Here is a 15,273-nt window from a genome sequence, read left to right on the forward strand (position 1 = left end):
TATAATTAGCTGGCTAATGGAAACATAGAATCACTATGTTTCCATTCATTTACATATTTATAGAAACAGAATGCAAGATTAGTGGAAAATAACTTACTTGTGTCCAGATTCATGAGCAATTGTAAAAGCCAGTCCAAGGCCTGTATCTTCATTGATGGTGCAACTACGGTATTTACTGCACATACCACTGATAGGGGCAAATCCTGGAGGAAGGAAACATTACAAGAGATTGTTTCTCTACAGAATGCAAAATACATACATCATTTGCACAGGTCCTAGTACGTCAGTATTTGTCAGTTGTGATACATGAAGGTATTTTTCTACTTGATCAGTTTAATCGTGGAAGAATTTCTGCAGATTTCTATTTGATAATAAAGAGATTCCTGTATAAGAAGTATATGCAAATCAAACCCAGCCCAAAGAAATGCATTTTTACAGTAAACATCATTCATTGCCTCTAATGCTCCCAAATTAGGGAGGAATCCCATTCATGAAGAGTCAAGTGGTCACAGAAAAATAAAAATCAGAGTGGGCTAGAAATATTTTCAAAATCACAGATATTGCTTGAAAAGGTGACAGTCCAGAAGGATGTCTTCTGAAAGCTTATTTTGTCATTCTTGCTGGGACAAAGACACCAATAATTCTCATTTTCTTCTAGGTACCTCAAAGGAAAATATGTAATGTTAATACTGCTCTGTCACCTTTGAGAAGATTACGGCTATATGCAAAATTGACCTTTCTTTATTCTAAAAGATTTCTGTTTTATTTATCAAGATGCTGCTATTGACATCCATGAGTTTCTCAGGACACATTTACATACTATACCTAAAGTATCACAGGGCTCATTTTTCCAAGAGCAGATATCAAAACCCGTAAGCAAGATGGCATGGTCATGGCGCTTTCCATTCTTCCCGACCAGAGCAGATTGCCATTGACAAAAGCTGTTCAGCGACTGGTCCGCGTGGTGGTTAATCAATAATCCACCCTGTAGATATTTCACAGACACAGAAATAAGGTGCTTCCACCAGTACTTCAGGAAGGTAAATGAAGGAAGAAGAGATGGGTAGGGAAAAGGAGTTATTTTTTTCATATTTGTTGCATATAAACTTACGCATTCTCATGTTAACTGTGATGACCAATTCTGTTGATTGATGAATCACAACTATAAAATAAAACTGAACCTCTCCCTAGACACATAGTTGTTTTCAAAGCTGATGGTTGGAATAACAGTTGAAAATGAAAAGATTTCACCAGTTTCTTACTGTGTACAAATATATCTGTTTTTTGTCAAAGCTGAAAGCTAAAACATTTTCAGTCTTTTGTTTAAAATATTCAGAAATTTCTGTGCAGGAACAGTATTAGCCAGCTAGGTTGACCAGCCACAAATTCATATTTCTTCTTATAAAAACGATTTTGTATTATTTTCTTTCACCATCATTCCCCAAAGAACAGGCTCAACTCCCACCTTACATGCTGTCTTCAGTTTGGGACTTTTGATTCCTTCCCACTGATCATACCCTGGAAAGCCAGTCTTACCTAGGCCCACTTCAAAATCTGTATATTTATTCAGATACTTCTTAAGTAGACTTCTCATTCCAGCCCTCTCTCTTCAAGAACAGGCAGGAAATTATTAGCAGAAGCGTTTCAAAATTTCTCAAGAACATTTTAATCAAAATCATGATTTAGTATCAAAAAAGTAGAAGCAGTGAAACGTAGAAAATGTGAGTTTGCAGGTTTTTGTGATATCAGTCTTCCTCTTGTGCTTTATGTCATAAGCAACTTCCAATAAGAGTTCATGTACATAACCTGGACATGTCCAATGCTCCCTGTGAACAGTGTCAAATAAAGTGCACTACATAGTAATTGTGACAACTTACAGGCTCTTGTTCCAAAAGAAGAAGGCTCACAACAATAATGTTTATGTCACTTCCAATTGTTCCATCTTTAAACAGACTGGAAACCTGTAATGATTATTCAAGCAGGAAATATGACCTACATGTACTAAAAAACACTTTTCAAAAAACTGACTATATGTATTGGGTTATTACATTAGGCTTCAGTTTTCAGCACAAATTGCTGTAATTATATGCTTTGCAGGATTTACTCTAAAAGAGCTTAACTGAGAAGAATTATGCCCCAAACCACTGCATTTATTCAAAAAACTTGAAAAACTTCTACTGATTTCACAGGGCTTTGTTCTGTCCCTGTTCTTCTGGATCAAGTGTAATCAAGTTTCTGCAGTACCAAACTAAAGAAGAGGAAATCCTCAAAGGAAAAATATTTCCAGTTAAATTATTTTTCTCAGAATAAATATGTGCTTTCTTATAAATTTTTGTTTCAAGGAGTGACATCAGGTGAAACAAAGTAAAATCTTATAATACTGAGGGAAATTAAACTTTTGATGAGTACCTGCTTCCTTGTATTACAAAATAAACACTTCAATACTTTAAGTATTTTCCAAACGTATCTATTTTTTACCCTGTAGTAGTATTGCCATAGCCATGATGATCTAAGGATGTATTTTTAAGCAGCTTTTTAGCATAAATAATATATGAGATTAGGCTTGAAGGAGAGCTTGTGTTTGTAAAGTGTGCATGCTCTTTTTGCTATCACTGTTTGTCTGATGAAAGGTACTATTTTGACATACCAGTATTCCACAGGGAAAGACATACTTCAGTTGCATCAGATCTTACCATATTCATAACTGTTAAGATATAAGTTGTAACATTTTCCTTGCCATGTTTCTCCAACATTTTTTTATCTGCCACAACAAGAGTTTCAACGTTTAGACTCCCATTTTTCTGAATTTTAGCAGATGATCTTTTGAACCTTGGAGAAGTCCCATATTCATCTGAGCGAATGTATGTCTCTTCTGTGGGAGGCTTAGGTGCATCTAAAAGGAAATAAAATTCAATTTTGGAAAGGGTTCAGATCACCCATAAGCAGTTTTACCAGATAATAAAATAACACAGGTTTAGAGCCTTAGATTATTTTTATAGCATGTGATTTAATATTTACTGGTAGGAAGTTCTAATATATTTAGTAAATAAGACCTAATTAATTCTTGAGGGAAGGATAGTTACAGCGAGGGAAGGGAAAGGGAGAACGACATTTGTATACAATAAATAATTTAACATAAGGAATGAATCTAATAAAATGGCAGTATTTGCAGCAAAAGATATACTCAGATTTTTTAAAAGAGTATCAAAATTTGTTTTGTCCCGTTGGTAACTTCCTGAGGTGTTTGGCCTGTGCTACTTACCTAGCAGATGGTTCAAAAACTCCTTTCCACATCAGCTGTCCACCATGAGTACAGAAATAAGACACATGCCAAAAGCAAGATTTCTGTTAGGCTGCTATTTGACTGACATTAGCCTTCTATGCAAATTTGCCACTGAGATTTATCCCTGCTGGGAATTATTTACATAGTATAGGAAATGTCAGGAAGCAGCAATCAAGGCTTGGTCAACAGGATATGTGTATCCAGCCTGCGCATCCTAATGTTGGGCTGCACTTTTCCCCTTAGTGCTTGTATAATTGCATGGTTAAAGAATGGACTCACTCAGTTTCTAAAGAAAGACAGAAGTGGGAAAAGAAAGCTAAACCTATAGTTTTCTTGCTGCTCATAGCTTCTTTTGGATATACCTGTGCTTCTTTGGCATCAAGAATTAAATCAAAGGTCACTTCAAATATTGTTAAGATAACAGTAGGATTTTTTTTTTTTTTTTTTTGGTCATAGGGATGTAATATGACACAAATGAGGAAGTCTTAGGTAATTAAAAAGTCCTGCCTATGCCTCATCAGAAAGATATTCCAATGGCAGGGCTGAAACTGTAGCTGTCTCTTTTCAGGCCAAACTGGGAAATCGAGAATACTGTAGAATGGACAACAGCATCTACTTTCAAGAACTCTGAACTAAAATTAACACTACAAGTCTCTGTATTAGTAAGATTTTAAAATGCAAAATTCATTATAAACAATTTTCCTTTATAAGCTCAAAGAGCTCCTCTTCTCTGCTGAAATCATGTCGACATGCCTCACCCAAGAATGAAGTGTACAATTCAGTACACATCACTTTCCATGTACTATTTGGAAGGCAAAACAACTTGAAGGCACTTAAGTCATAGAAAGTCATGTTCACACGTCCTGTAGACTGATCCACAAGCAGCATAGTTTTACTCTCAAATTAACTCTTTGGCTATTAATAAAACATGAGCAGCAGCAGTATCTTTTAAGTATGATCTACTGACTACAGTCCATTCAGTCTGCATGATCTAAAGACATTTAGATTGTGAGGAAAAGTTTGAAAGATGATTAACTGGCTTCTCTAGTGCTTACAAACTGCCAGTATATGAAATTTTAGAAGATGGTGAATGGGACAAGCTGCTTTTATGCCATTAAAAGTGACAACGTGCTCTGCAGTCTTACTGATCAGCAAGCTTGGATTCTTTGCTGGCTTAGGATGAATAAACCTTGAATATAGGCAGCGCTAATAACAGAGGATTGCCTTCCATGACACTGCATTCTCAGTTCTTATGCCTCTGTTCATTCAGGTTGAAATTTTCTATTCCAGATGTCCAGATTAATCTTCCTCAAGATTTCAAACTGATATGACTTCTGATCTCAGAACAAGACCAGAGAAAAAAGTAAAAACTACCAAAAAAAGGGGGGAGAAGGAGAAGAAAAAAAAGTGTCTGCTTCCCCTTATGCTTCAAATAATCTGCCTTCACCGCAGTGGTATCTTTCCTTCTATATCCTTTGTTTGACCTATTCAATTAAATGATCATATGATTTTATTTGTTAGACCACATTTATTTAATGAAGGTGAGTTATACTTGCTCTACAGAGTAATGAAGGCTAGGTAGAGAATTAGGCTATTATTTTTTAGAATTCCTCTTTCATTTCTTTCAGAAGGTCACAGGTACATCCTATTTGAAGTGGAAGACTGCAGGATGTGGAAAGAATGAGTTTTATGGTTAAGGTAATTAAATGCTACCTTATTTAACTGGATCTAACTGTGCTTCTGACACCAAGTTCCTAAGTGATGAAGGGTAAATCACATACTAAACTCTTCACTTCTGGATGCTAACTGTGTGTTCTTCATTTAACAAAAATTCAGTTAAAACTGCAGCTGAGAACTCATAGCTTCAGAAAGGCGTTGGTCTCAGCCACCTTTTCCACTACTTCTTCCTTCCTTTCCCTGCTATTTGTTTTCCTCTTTCTTCCTTACATTCCTTTTGGAAAGGAACCTGCTCATTTTCTCAGAACTCAGGTAGGAGGTTGGAAGAATATAACTAGCCTGAGACAGTGTTTTCAATTCTGTGTGCAGTCCTGGAGACTCTCATTAAGAAACTCAACTCAGAAGCAGATCAGCTTTCAAATGGAGTCAGCAGAATGTTTTAAGTACAGTTGTAGGCTCCAAGGGGGCTCTAAAATATTATGCAATTTGAGGGTCTAATGAAGGCCTCAGAACAGACCTTGGCAGGATAATATATTCCAATATGTTTTTTAAGAGGTGGCTACAAAATTTTATTTAAACAATTTATGTGGGAGGTTCTTTTTGAAGATCTCAGTTGCTAAGAATTTCATTATCAAATGGTGAGTTCTGAAAGACATATCCTCCATCCTGTCAGAACTTAATGATTCAAAAGGCTTTTCCTCCATCCTCAAGCTGAATTAATTACATATCCCAGACTAGAAGAGAACAGTTCAGGGACCTGGAATCAGTAACTGTGCAAAAGTGGCAGTCTGGAACAGAATGGCTTACTGAAACCTAAGGTAATTTCAAGAAGTCAGGTAAGGGATCTTTAATTTAGGTGGAGAATAAGAAAAGTAATCAGTGATTCTGATGGCTTTATAACAAGGATGATGGCTTAAATTTAAAAGAGTAATTATGTTCCCATATCTATTTTCTTTTATAGCCATATTATTCGAAATTATGACATCTCCAAAACAAAGGTGACTACAAACCACACCTAGGAATCACCATACAGTCTCTAAGAGCCACTATCTCAAACAAGGAGAGAAAGTTTCCTTACATACATTTCTTGCGACGTCCACAAAAATGCTGCTTTTGAAACATTCCATGGTGGTAACCATTCGCTTGAGCATGAGACTTGTGGGAAGTGTGAATTCTGTGATGACGAAGGGAAAAGTATTTGGGATTGGACTCTACTGTGTACTGATGCACCTTCTCTTCTGCTGTTCGTTTATATAATACGTGTGGATGGTGTCCAGGAGGTGATGTGTAGTTGTGCTCCTTTGCTAGCTGCTGAGGTAATGGAGATATAAGGAATTCGATCTTCTGTGTCCTTATTAAACCTGACTGAAAAGCAAACAAATTAGAGGAAAGGCTGTCAAGTTTTACAGTTGGAACATGATAGCTCTTAAAGTGATCTCCCTCCAAAGGCTCTAAAGAGATTGAAATATTCTCTCTGTCAGTTAAAATTAGTTTTATTCAAGATACAGGCTAACTATTTTCAATTAAAATATGCTTTGCTTCGCTTTGGAGGTGACCAGGTTTCATGTTTGCTAACACACAGAACAAGAATGCTTCAGTCTGTCAGGTTGCCAGCATAACACTTTCATATGGTGCCAGGACTAATTCAAGATGCAGTATTAATCTGTACTTCATAGTATGTATTTGTGTGTGTACATATGTATACATACAGGCTATATGGTCTCAGACAAAGAGAAAATGCTTTTGAAAATGATATTTCTAGTAAGTGTATAGATGAGTAAAGCAGAAATATTTGAATTAAGATTCAATCTTTTCAAAATCAAGTATTACCAGCCAGGAAATCCAGACTTAAGGTTCCTCTAAGTAGAAACCTAAGCACACTCTGGTGCATCAGTGCAAAGATAAAGCTTCTAAACATTTTAGTACCATTATTCAGTAAACAATTCCTAGCAATTTATCGTGATAAAGTTTAAATTTTATTGCTTCATACAAGATAAAACTCATCAGTGAAAGCAAGCATCTTTTTGTTCTCCTTCTTGTATCCCTAAAAGACAGAAGTAAGCATGGGAAAACTATAGTATTTTTCACATAGTATCTATGCATAAAACTGCACATGTGATGAAGTGTTTCCAGGACCAGAGCCAGAGAAATGTGGGTGGCACTGAGGAAGTATTTCCATGCAGCTCATTAATCACTTATGATTTTAGTTCATTTCTTGTTTTTGTGAAACATGTTGTGATAAACATTCTTTTTTACCAAGTCAAAAAACAAGAAGTTGTTTCATCAGTTGTAACTCTATTACATTATATATGTAATACTAGATACAGATTTTTGTTTTGGATCAGCTCTACCATGTGCCAACACCTTTCCAACAAAATAAGTATCCCACGAGAGCTACATATCTCTTTTGCTTCAGAAAAGTATGTGCAGACAAACAAATGTCAACTGCAAACCATCTTGCCTGACATCTAAGTCCTCCCAGATCATGATTCTACCTCTTTCCTTAAAAAACATTCTTTGAAAACGCAGATACTTTAGACATGTATCACATAACCCCTTCTGAAATTGATGCTTTGCTTTTGCCTGAGCTCCTAGGTCCAGAATGCCAATGATATCAGAAAAAAGAGCAATTTCAATACCTAAGACCAGCACGGTATTTCTTAAGGATTTGTGGAATTTTCTGCACTGGTTTCCCATGAGGAATATTCAACAGAAAATGTAAAGCACGTGAAAATAGGAAGTTACATGTGAAATCCTCACAGCTTTAACTGTTTACTTAGTTAATGCTAAAATTGAATTTAAATTCATCCCTGTTAAAAGGATTTACCAGAGATATACAGGTTCTCAACACTGCAATCAGACACCATGCCTTTTTTAAATGAAATTCACTTCTGTATTTTTCCAGATGGTCAGAACAAGATCAATAGCATCTTCACAGTACAATATCAGCATCTCTACTGGGAACGTACTGCAACTGCTCACAAGATCACAGCATGATCTTAATTTTGTCAATAAAAGTGGTTCTATATTATGACTTGGGAGGGTCTAATTGTCTCCCAAATGATAATAAGAAAACAATTGTAGACTATCCTCTGATAAATAACTTGCCCACTCTCTTTTCTTCAACATAAATTTGTAATTATGTATCTCATCTTATATCTACTTAACATTCTAAATGAAGGATAAAATTGTCTTTGTCGACTAGAGAATAAAACAGGCTTTTCATCACTGACAAGAATTCAGCTTGCCTGCTCACTGCAATAAGTTGGCATATTTCAAATGTCAGATCACATTTGGTCATGGCAAAGTAGTTTCCTGTAGGGAAGACAACTAGTATTTTAATCCTGACGATGTGTGTCATCACATAATTTAAAAGTGATTCTAACAAAGAGGCAATTTTTATCTGCTAGAGTTAGAGAGAGCACTGCTGATAACTGGGCACATTTTTTTTTTTTTTTTGAAAACAGAAATGGAGTAAATCTGTTTTTTATTTCCCTATTTTAAAGGTTTCCACATCTGAAATTATTCCTGTAGGATTCATTTTGTAAGTGATTCAAACCATATGGAACAAAGGATTTTCTACATTTTCCTGTAAGAAACTGTCCCTGACGCACCCCAAGCTTCAGCCTCAAATGTAATTTCTATATTTAACATTATAAGGGTGGATGGAGAATTCCGGAAATAAAAAGGTGAACTGAATTCTGGACCCTGTGCTGAATATGTTTTTCTGCACAGTTTTCATATGCTGTAACTGACTAAAAAATATATTCACATTTTTCCAGCGGAAAAGACCCTGAATCTTCCAATGAGACCTCTTTCCTTTGCGTTTTACATCAGACAAGTCCTGCAAATTGAAAAATGTTGCATGAACGAAAGATGTCTTCTTTTTTGATAACATTCAGTTTTATAATGTTATCAAGAAGAAATGGTGAAGTGTCACAGAGCAGTCTGAACACTCATTCAGTCACAGACCATTTTGAACTTCTTCCAGTTACTGGATGGTTTCAAGATGGTTTCAAATAATCTGAGAATGCTGAGAATGCTGACCTGGCTTCCGACAGAAATGCAGTCTTCTGGGTTGGTGGAAACTGGCAATTGGACAATAACTGCCAATCCTTTTCTTGCAGGTTCTTGAATTTTAGTCTTAGCTAAAGTGGCCTATGGCCATCATTAGGTCAACTGGAGCATATGCCAGTTGAGAAAGACCAAGGCATAAATGCAGGATAGCAGCACAGAATCAGCTGTTCTAACCGTACACCGCCAAAGAATTCCTGCTTCCTGATGAAGGCCAGAGTTTGGCTAGTCTCTACTGCTAGGCAGTGTTAGAAAAAGTGTCATTCAGAAGGTTTTCTGCAGAAACATCACCACAGTCATGAGTTAGATGCAATACATTTCTCCAGCTCAAATAATTCTGTAGATGAATAAATACTGTCAAAATTGTCATGCAATTTTTTTTGCAATAGTCCTTTCTACTGCCAGTAACTTCAAGTGTACATGTGATTCTCCTTGCATCAGAACTTGATGATATCTTTCCACTAACTTTGGTGGGTTTGGAACCCTAAAAGGAGGGGGTCAGATATGTCCACACTCCAATTTTTCTTCAGATGTTCTGTGATTATAATACTGCGACAGGAAGCAGTTATGACAAAATCTAACATTTTTACTATGTCTAGACAACACAGCATGCAAAAGGCCAGGGACTCCTAACTACTCTCTCTCTCCCACTGTGGCTATTGCTAACAATAGCAGCAATTGTGTGAACTTGGTGGGAAGGAAAACCCAAGAGATTCCTCAGTTGGAATTTGCTGTTCTTTTATTCTTCCCTCACAGCTATCCCTCTGTAAGGAATATTCTGCAATATTGGAAAGTAAACTGGAAGACACAGGTTGATCTGTGTGGCTAGCAAATAATACTGTAATCAATAAATTAGAGGAACTTGCAGTTTGTTTGCAGACAAGTCAGGAAGAGATGAGAAGGCAACATTCCTTCCATCCTTTATTTGTTATGAAATGTTTGCTTAGCTCTGGGCTAAAGGAATTTTCAGACTGGAATACGCCTTTGTAAAATTCTTCAATATCAGGATGCTATCACCAAAGCAAGGCACTTGTTCTTTTTTCTTGGTATTTTCCAAAAGGAGGAAGAATCTCAAAAATAAATTTGGACAAGGGAGATGATAAAACAAAATCTGCTTCAGGATTTGTTTAACTGAGATTAGGAGCTGAAGAATAATGGGAATTTTTAAATCACTGAAAGTTTATCTAGCTATACAAAGTAAATATTCCACTGATTTCAGATCCACAATGAATAGTTTGGGAGTCCTGCTCTAAAATACCATCTGTTCAGGGAGGTCTCACTTGTATCTTACTGAACCAGCACAGAGGTCCTTCCATCAGCCTTCCCTTGTGCTCTTAGACTCTGAGTGAGGTCCATGGGATCTTACGGACTTGTAAGCCTAATTCACTCTGAGGTTTTCAGCATCTCCAAGAAACAGGCTCTGCAAGATATACCGCAATGACTCTGAGTGACCCATCATACTGAGGAGGCTTTTCAGAATTTTTTCTTGCATGTATTTTAAGAAGTCTAAGTTCTGAGAAAGCAGAGAAACCCTTGCTCAAAACTAGAACAGACTCATGGCTGTGGATTCTCTGTTTGCATACAAGGAATTTTCATTATGTGTTAATTAAATTAAAGGCAACAGCTTGGCCATATGCATCTTAAAGTTACTGGAGTTTCATAAACCAGATGCAAAAAAAAAAAAAAAAAAAAAAAAAAAAAAAAAAGCTAAGAAACATAATGAAACTGAAAACTAAAACATGAATAAATGAACTGCAATATCTCTGCTAAATAAATGTGCTAAGTACTGACTGATGCAAAATTAAATTACATTTTGTATGATGACAGGAGTATCTAGACTAAACAGAGTGCTGCAAAATATTTGCACATATTATCTAAGCAACACTGCTTATTTCCAGAATGCTTTATTCAATGTTATAGTATGAATATATATATATGAAACTAAGAGTGTTAAAACTCACTGTTTTAACTGATAGCAGTTACAACAGTGGCCAAAGAATTCATGAAGTCTACATGACCAGATGGTTGTGCATGCACTCATGATGAAACATTTCTCAAAAGGAAGAGTTAAATATAGTTTCACACCCATTAAAATGGTTCCAAATATTCACACAAAGTTTTAAAGGATTTGACAAAAGGCCAACTGAAATTGGCATACAGCTTTACACAGACACCAGCGGACATTGATCCAAGACCTCTGTTGCATTATTTCCCAACTGTCTTGCTCCTAAAAACCACAAATCATTAATTCAAACGCATCTTAACGAGCATTATAGCACGTATCACAAAGTACAGCTTTTAGTTCTACTTAAAACACATAAAAAATAAATGAAGAATTTCTTTGAAATGGAAGGAATCAGAAAAGATGAGCTAAGAACTATAGTTGCTAATTATCTGAAATCATCAGAGGTCCACAGCCAGGAGATATCCAGGTATCTAGAAATCCCATCATGATATTACTGGGGCCATCTCCTATCACAGCACGTTAGTCTTTTCTCACTTACTCTGCATTGAAAACTCATGAAATGATCTTAGCTGCAGGTCATTTTAATGAAAGCTGAACTCGTTTCCTGCCTTGATGTTCTGCTAAGTCTCTGGCCCTTTGGCACCACAAAGGAAGCACAAAGGACCTACCTCCGCCAGCAGAGAGTTCCCTCGTTGGAGGAGGGACTCCCCTACATTCAGGGTCCTGCCTGCAGGTTTTGTCTGTGAGAACATTTTCCCTTCTCGAATAACAAGTATATTAGAAGTTGAATGAGGATATGACGGGAGTTCCAGCAAACGATAAGGTATTCACGCAACTTAGCGCTACCTCAACAGCCTTTGGGCCCAGATTGGCCTCTAGAATTGGGTAGATGTCAATTTTCACATACCAACACGCCGCACTGCATGCTACAAGAAGGGAGCTGTCTCACACAACCCTTGCACCTCCGCTCGGACTCCACCACAGAACGATGGCAGACGAGCCCCTTGCCTCAGGTTTTATAGCCTAAATAGTGGTAGTCACTTCGCTAGGCATAGAGATGATCCACACGTTTGCAGTCAGCCCTCTGTCCGCTCTACTCGTGCTCCAAGGCAGCTGGAGACAAGCCAGCCCAAACCAGAAGCAAAGCAGCTGCTGAGAGACTGAGCTTAATAGCTCAAGCACAGCATCATGCTAATGTGTCTATATGGTTTTTTGTAGCAGAGCTAGTTGATGGCCGGCAGCTAGGAGATCAGGCAGAGTGATTTCAGATCTGTCTGCCAATGGCACACTCCGAGAAACCTATGCGGAGATGGCAGTCCACTATGCATATACCTGCAGCCCGACACAAAATTCATTCAAAACAAAGGAAAAAGTGGCAGCTGGTGAGAACAGGTCAAGCCCTGAAAAGGCAGTAAAGATACAGCTGCCTCACATAAGCCAAGGAAGCCCAGGAAGAATAAAGTCTTAGTCAGTCTGCCAGCATTCATCTTTGGATTCCTCCTTCCTCTAAAGCAGGGATATTCTATCACCCAATCCTAGGACAAGGGTGTTCAAAACAACCCCACATGTGAACAGTCCACATAAATTACTGTTTTTTTAGAGAATGTGTAATGAAGCAGACTTGGGATGAGTTAAGTTGGTAGTGTGAAAAATATGCAAGACTATAACCTTACCACAGTCATAAGCAAAACCATTTCAAATAACAGCCAGCAGGATAGAATTGTAGATACCTGATATCACTAACTGACTTTTTGAGAGATAAGTTATTGAGCACCTCTCAGGTTAGGGTCAACATGTCAATGCTCTGGAAAATATAATCAAAATGAGCAGATTAAGATATGAAATCAGGTAGAAAACAAATGACAAGCAACATATCTGACAAAGCCCAAAGTAGGAGCTCAACTGCACAGTGCTGCTGAGGTGAAAGATACCTTTACGCCTGGGACGCAGCATGAGCAAACAGCCAAACCGACGGCAGTAAATCACAGTAATTAAACAGGCTCATTCCCTCTCTGCTGCGACCTACAGCCCCTCTTCTGGGTAGTAGCTGCAATGGGGACAGCAGCAGCTAACAGGGCTGAGGCATGTTTTGCCTCCATACATCGTTTGTGTCCCCTGCAAAAGGGCACTTTGCACAGATGTACCCACGTTATTGGGGTACTAGGTAAACTTAAGGAATATTGTGAGACACAGCAGCAGGAGCGTGGCCCAGGATTCTCCAATAAGAAGTATAAAATCTGGCCCCTAAATCCATACATAGGTTAAATAAATAATCTACTTTTAAAGAGTTCTAAGCACCCAGCAGCTCCCATTGAACTGAGTATCATTTCTTTTTCAGAGTGCATTTAAACCAATCTGGGAAAGAAAATGTTCTGGGAAACTACTGAGAATTGATTCTCATGAGGTTTCCAATAATACACATATATTATTGAAGTCAGAGATCCCAGGAGTAAAACTCAGAGCATTTTCATTTTTGATCCTATCCCAAACCAGGCAGCAAAAAGGCATGTGAACACACTAAACAAAAGAGAATTTAAGTTACTAAACTTTTCCCTTGTTTTTATGTTGGTCAAACAAATTCACTCATCCTCCAGGAAAAGTATCAAGTTTGTGCATGGGCAACACTAGCTGATGACTATCCCAGAGTCAGGGAAGCACAAACACAGTACTTCATTGGACAGGGTCCTGGTATGACGAGAATAACCTCAGCAGACCTTTACTGATTTTCACCAGATTGGAATATCTGGCTCTGTACCACACCAAATGTTTAGGTTAAGTTAATGGCTTTTATACAGACTAAAATATTTCAGTCATGAAAGAAACATAAGAATCACCAGTTGCCTATTTTGACTTGAGAGTTGTACAGCAGACCACCTTTTTCTTTAGATTTCAAATGACTCACAAAAATAACTCACTTTATTCTGTTTTCTAACACAATATAGATTTCTTGCAAATGTAAAGTGTTGAATATTTAACAATATCGTAATTTACTCTCCTTCAATCGGGTCCTCAGACAGTAAGACCTTCAAATTGCCACTCTGAGTTGGTCATGAAAGGCTACTCTGTTCCTTTTCTCAGAAAGGGTGCTATGCAGAACAACCAGCAATTATTAAAACAAGGTAACAAAATTGCTTGTCTTTAATTATTCCTATATGAACAAAGATGAAGTTATCTCTGAATAGTGCCTTTGTATTTTTGCAGTTGACTGAACTTGTTTAAAACATCTTTATGCAATCCTCTGTCAACATGTGGCAAATAAGGAAATACTCTTATTTGTTCCTCCCCTTAAGGTAATTGAACCAGTCACATTGGTATTTAAATATATTAAATTGTAGTATAGAAGGGTAATGAGAAATTCAGTTGCTTTACCAGAAATTAAATCCTTGGTATCCGAGTAGCTAAAATCCTCATTTTAGATCCTCAGTATCTAATTCCTCATTTCTCATGCTTAAAAAAAACCCCAACAGTATACATCATAAATGAACAGGAAAAATAATAACGTAAACTGCAGTAGCATGACATGAATTATGCACTAATCACATTTAAATTAAGTGACATTCTAGATCCCTTCACTGATGATTCCATCAGCATGGGCCCAGAGTAGCAATCAGGACACAAGCAAATGCACCAACTGTTGGGCTCTCTGCTTGTTCTGATGGTTCCAGAAAGCAATTAGCTAAAACCAACAGATCAAATTCAGACTTGGTACTTATATAAGCAGTTGGGCATAGCCTATTTAAGCAAATCTCTGAAACTGTAAGATAAAATCTAGATATTTTATTAGTTATGACAGCTCTGAAAGCAAACAGGAAACAGGAGGATTATTTTATGAATGCATTTATGCTTCACTTTTCCTAAAAAGAGACAGCCTACTATTTGTCCTGTGCTGTCTTACAGTTGATTAGTTACTTATGGTGCATCAAGAATAACAGAATAACTGACTTTAGAAGGTAGTTTCACGCCCTAGTCCTGCATTCCACTTAACCGAGTACATTGCTGGATCAGGTCATAAGAGAGCCCTTATAAGCATGATAGGAGCTCTACCTCAGAGCAACTTTAAGGCATAGAAAATGCAACCCTCCCCCCCCTTCCCATTCAGTGGAGCAGCATAAGATAAAAGCACTTTTATAAAAGCACTCTTAAATCTCTAAAACTTGACTTCCAGACGTCTAGATCTTTAGTAGACCTTTGGACAGGGCAAAATTTCACCCTGAGGATGGTTTTCTATGAATTACCTGTGCTGCTCTAAGGAGTTGGTGCAGTGAAAATGGAC

The 15,273-nt window shown here is 37.3% G+C and overlaps 1 protein-coding gene across 3 annotated transcripts in view; it reads right to left on the minus strand.

The window, feature by feature from the left end:
* ADAMTS18 (ADAM metallopeptidase with thrombospondin type 1 motif 18) overlaps window positions 1-15,273 on the minus strand; it is a 79,199-nt gene that overhangs the window by 43,939 nt on the left and 19,987 nt on the right. Inside the window, exons 4-8 of one of the 3 annotated variants that reach the window (XM_062586239.1) lie at window positions 6,043-6,325; window positions 2,694-2,893; window positions 1,878-1,961; window positions 826-985; window positions 98-203 (exon numbers count right to left, since the gene is read on the minus strand). In XM_062586239.1, coding sequence (XP_062442223.1) covers window positions 98-203; window positions 826-985; window positions 1,878-1,961; window positions 2,694-2,893; window positions 6,043-6,325 — 833 coding nt within the window. Of the gene's footprint in view, window positions 1-97; window positions 204-825; window positions 1,031-1,877; window positions 1,962-2,693; window positions 2,894-6,038; window positions 6,326-15,273 lie in introns of those variants that run through there. The other 2 variants (XM_062586238.1, XM_062586237.1) reach the window with 2 other exon arrangements.

Source organism: Rhea pennata, chromosome 13 (assembly GCF_028389875.1).
Source record: "Rhea pennata isolate bPtePen1 chromosome 13, bPtePen1.pri, whole genome shotgun sequence".
NCBI lineage: Eukaryota > Metazoa > Chordata > Aves > Rheiformes > Rheidae > Rhea > Rhea pennata.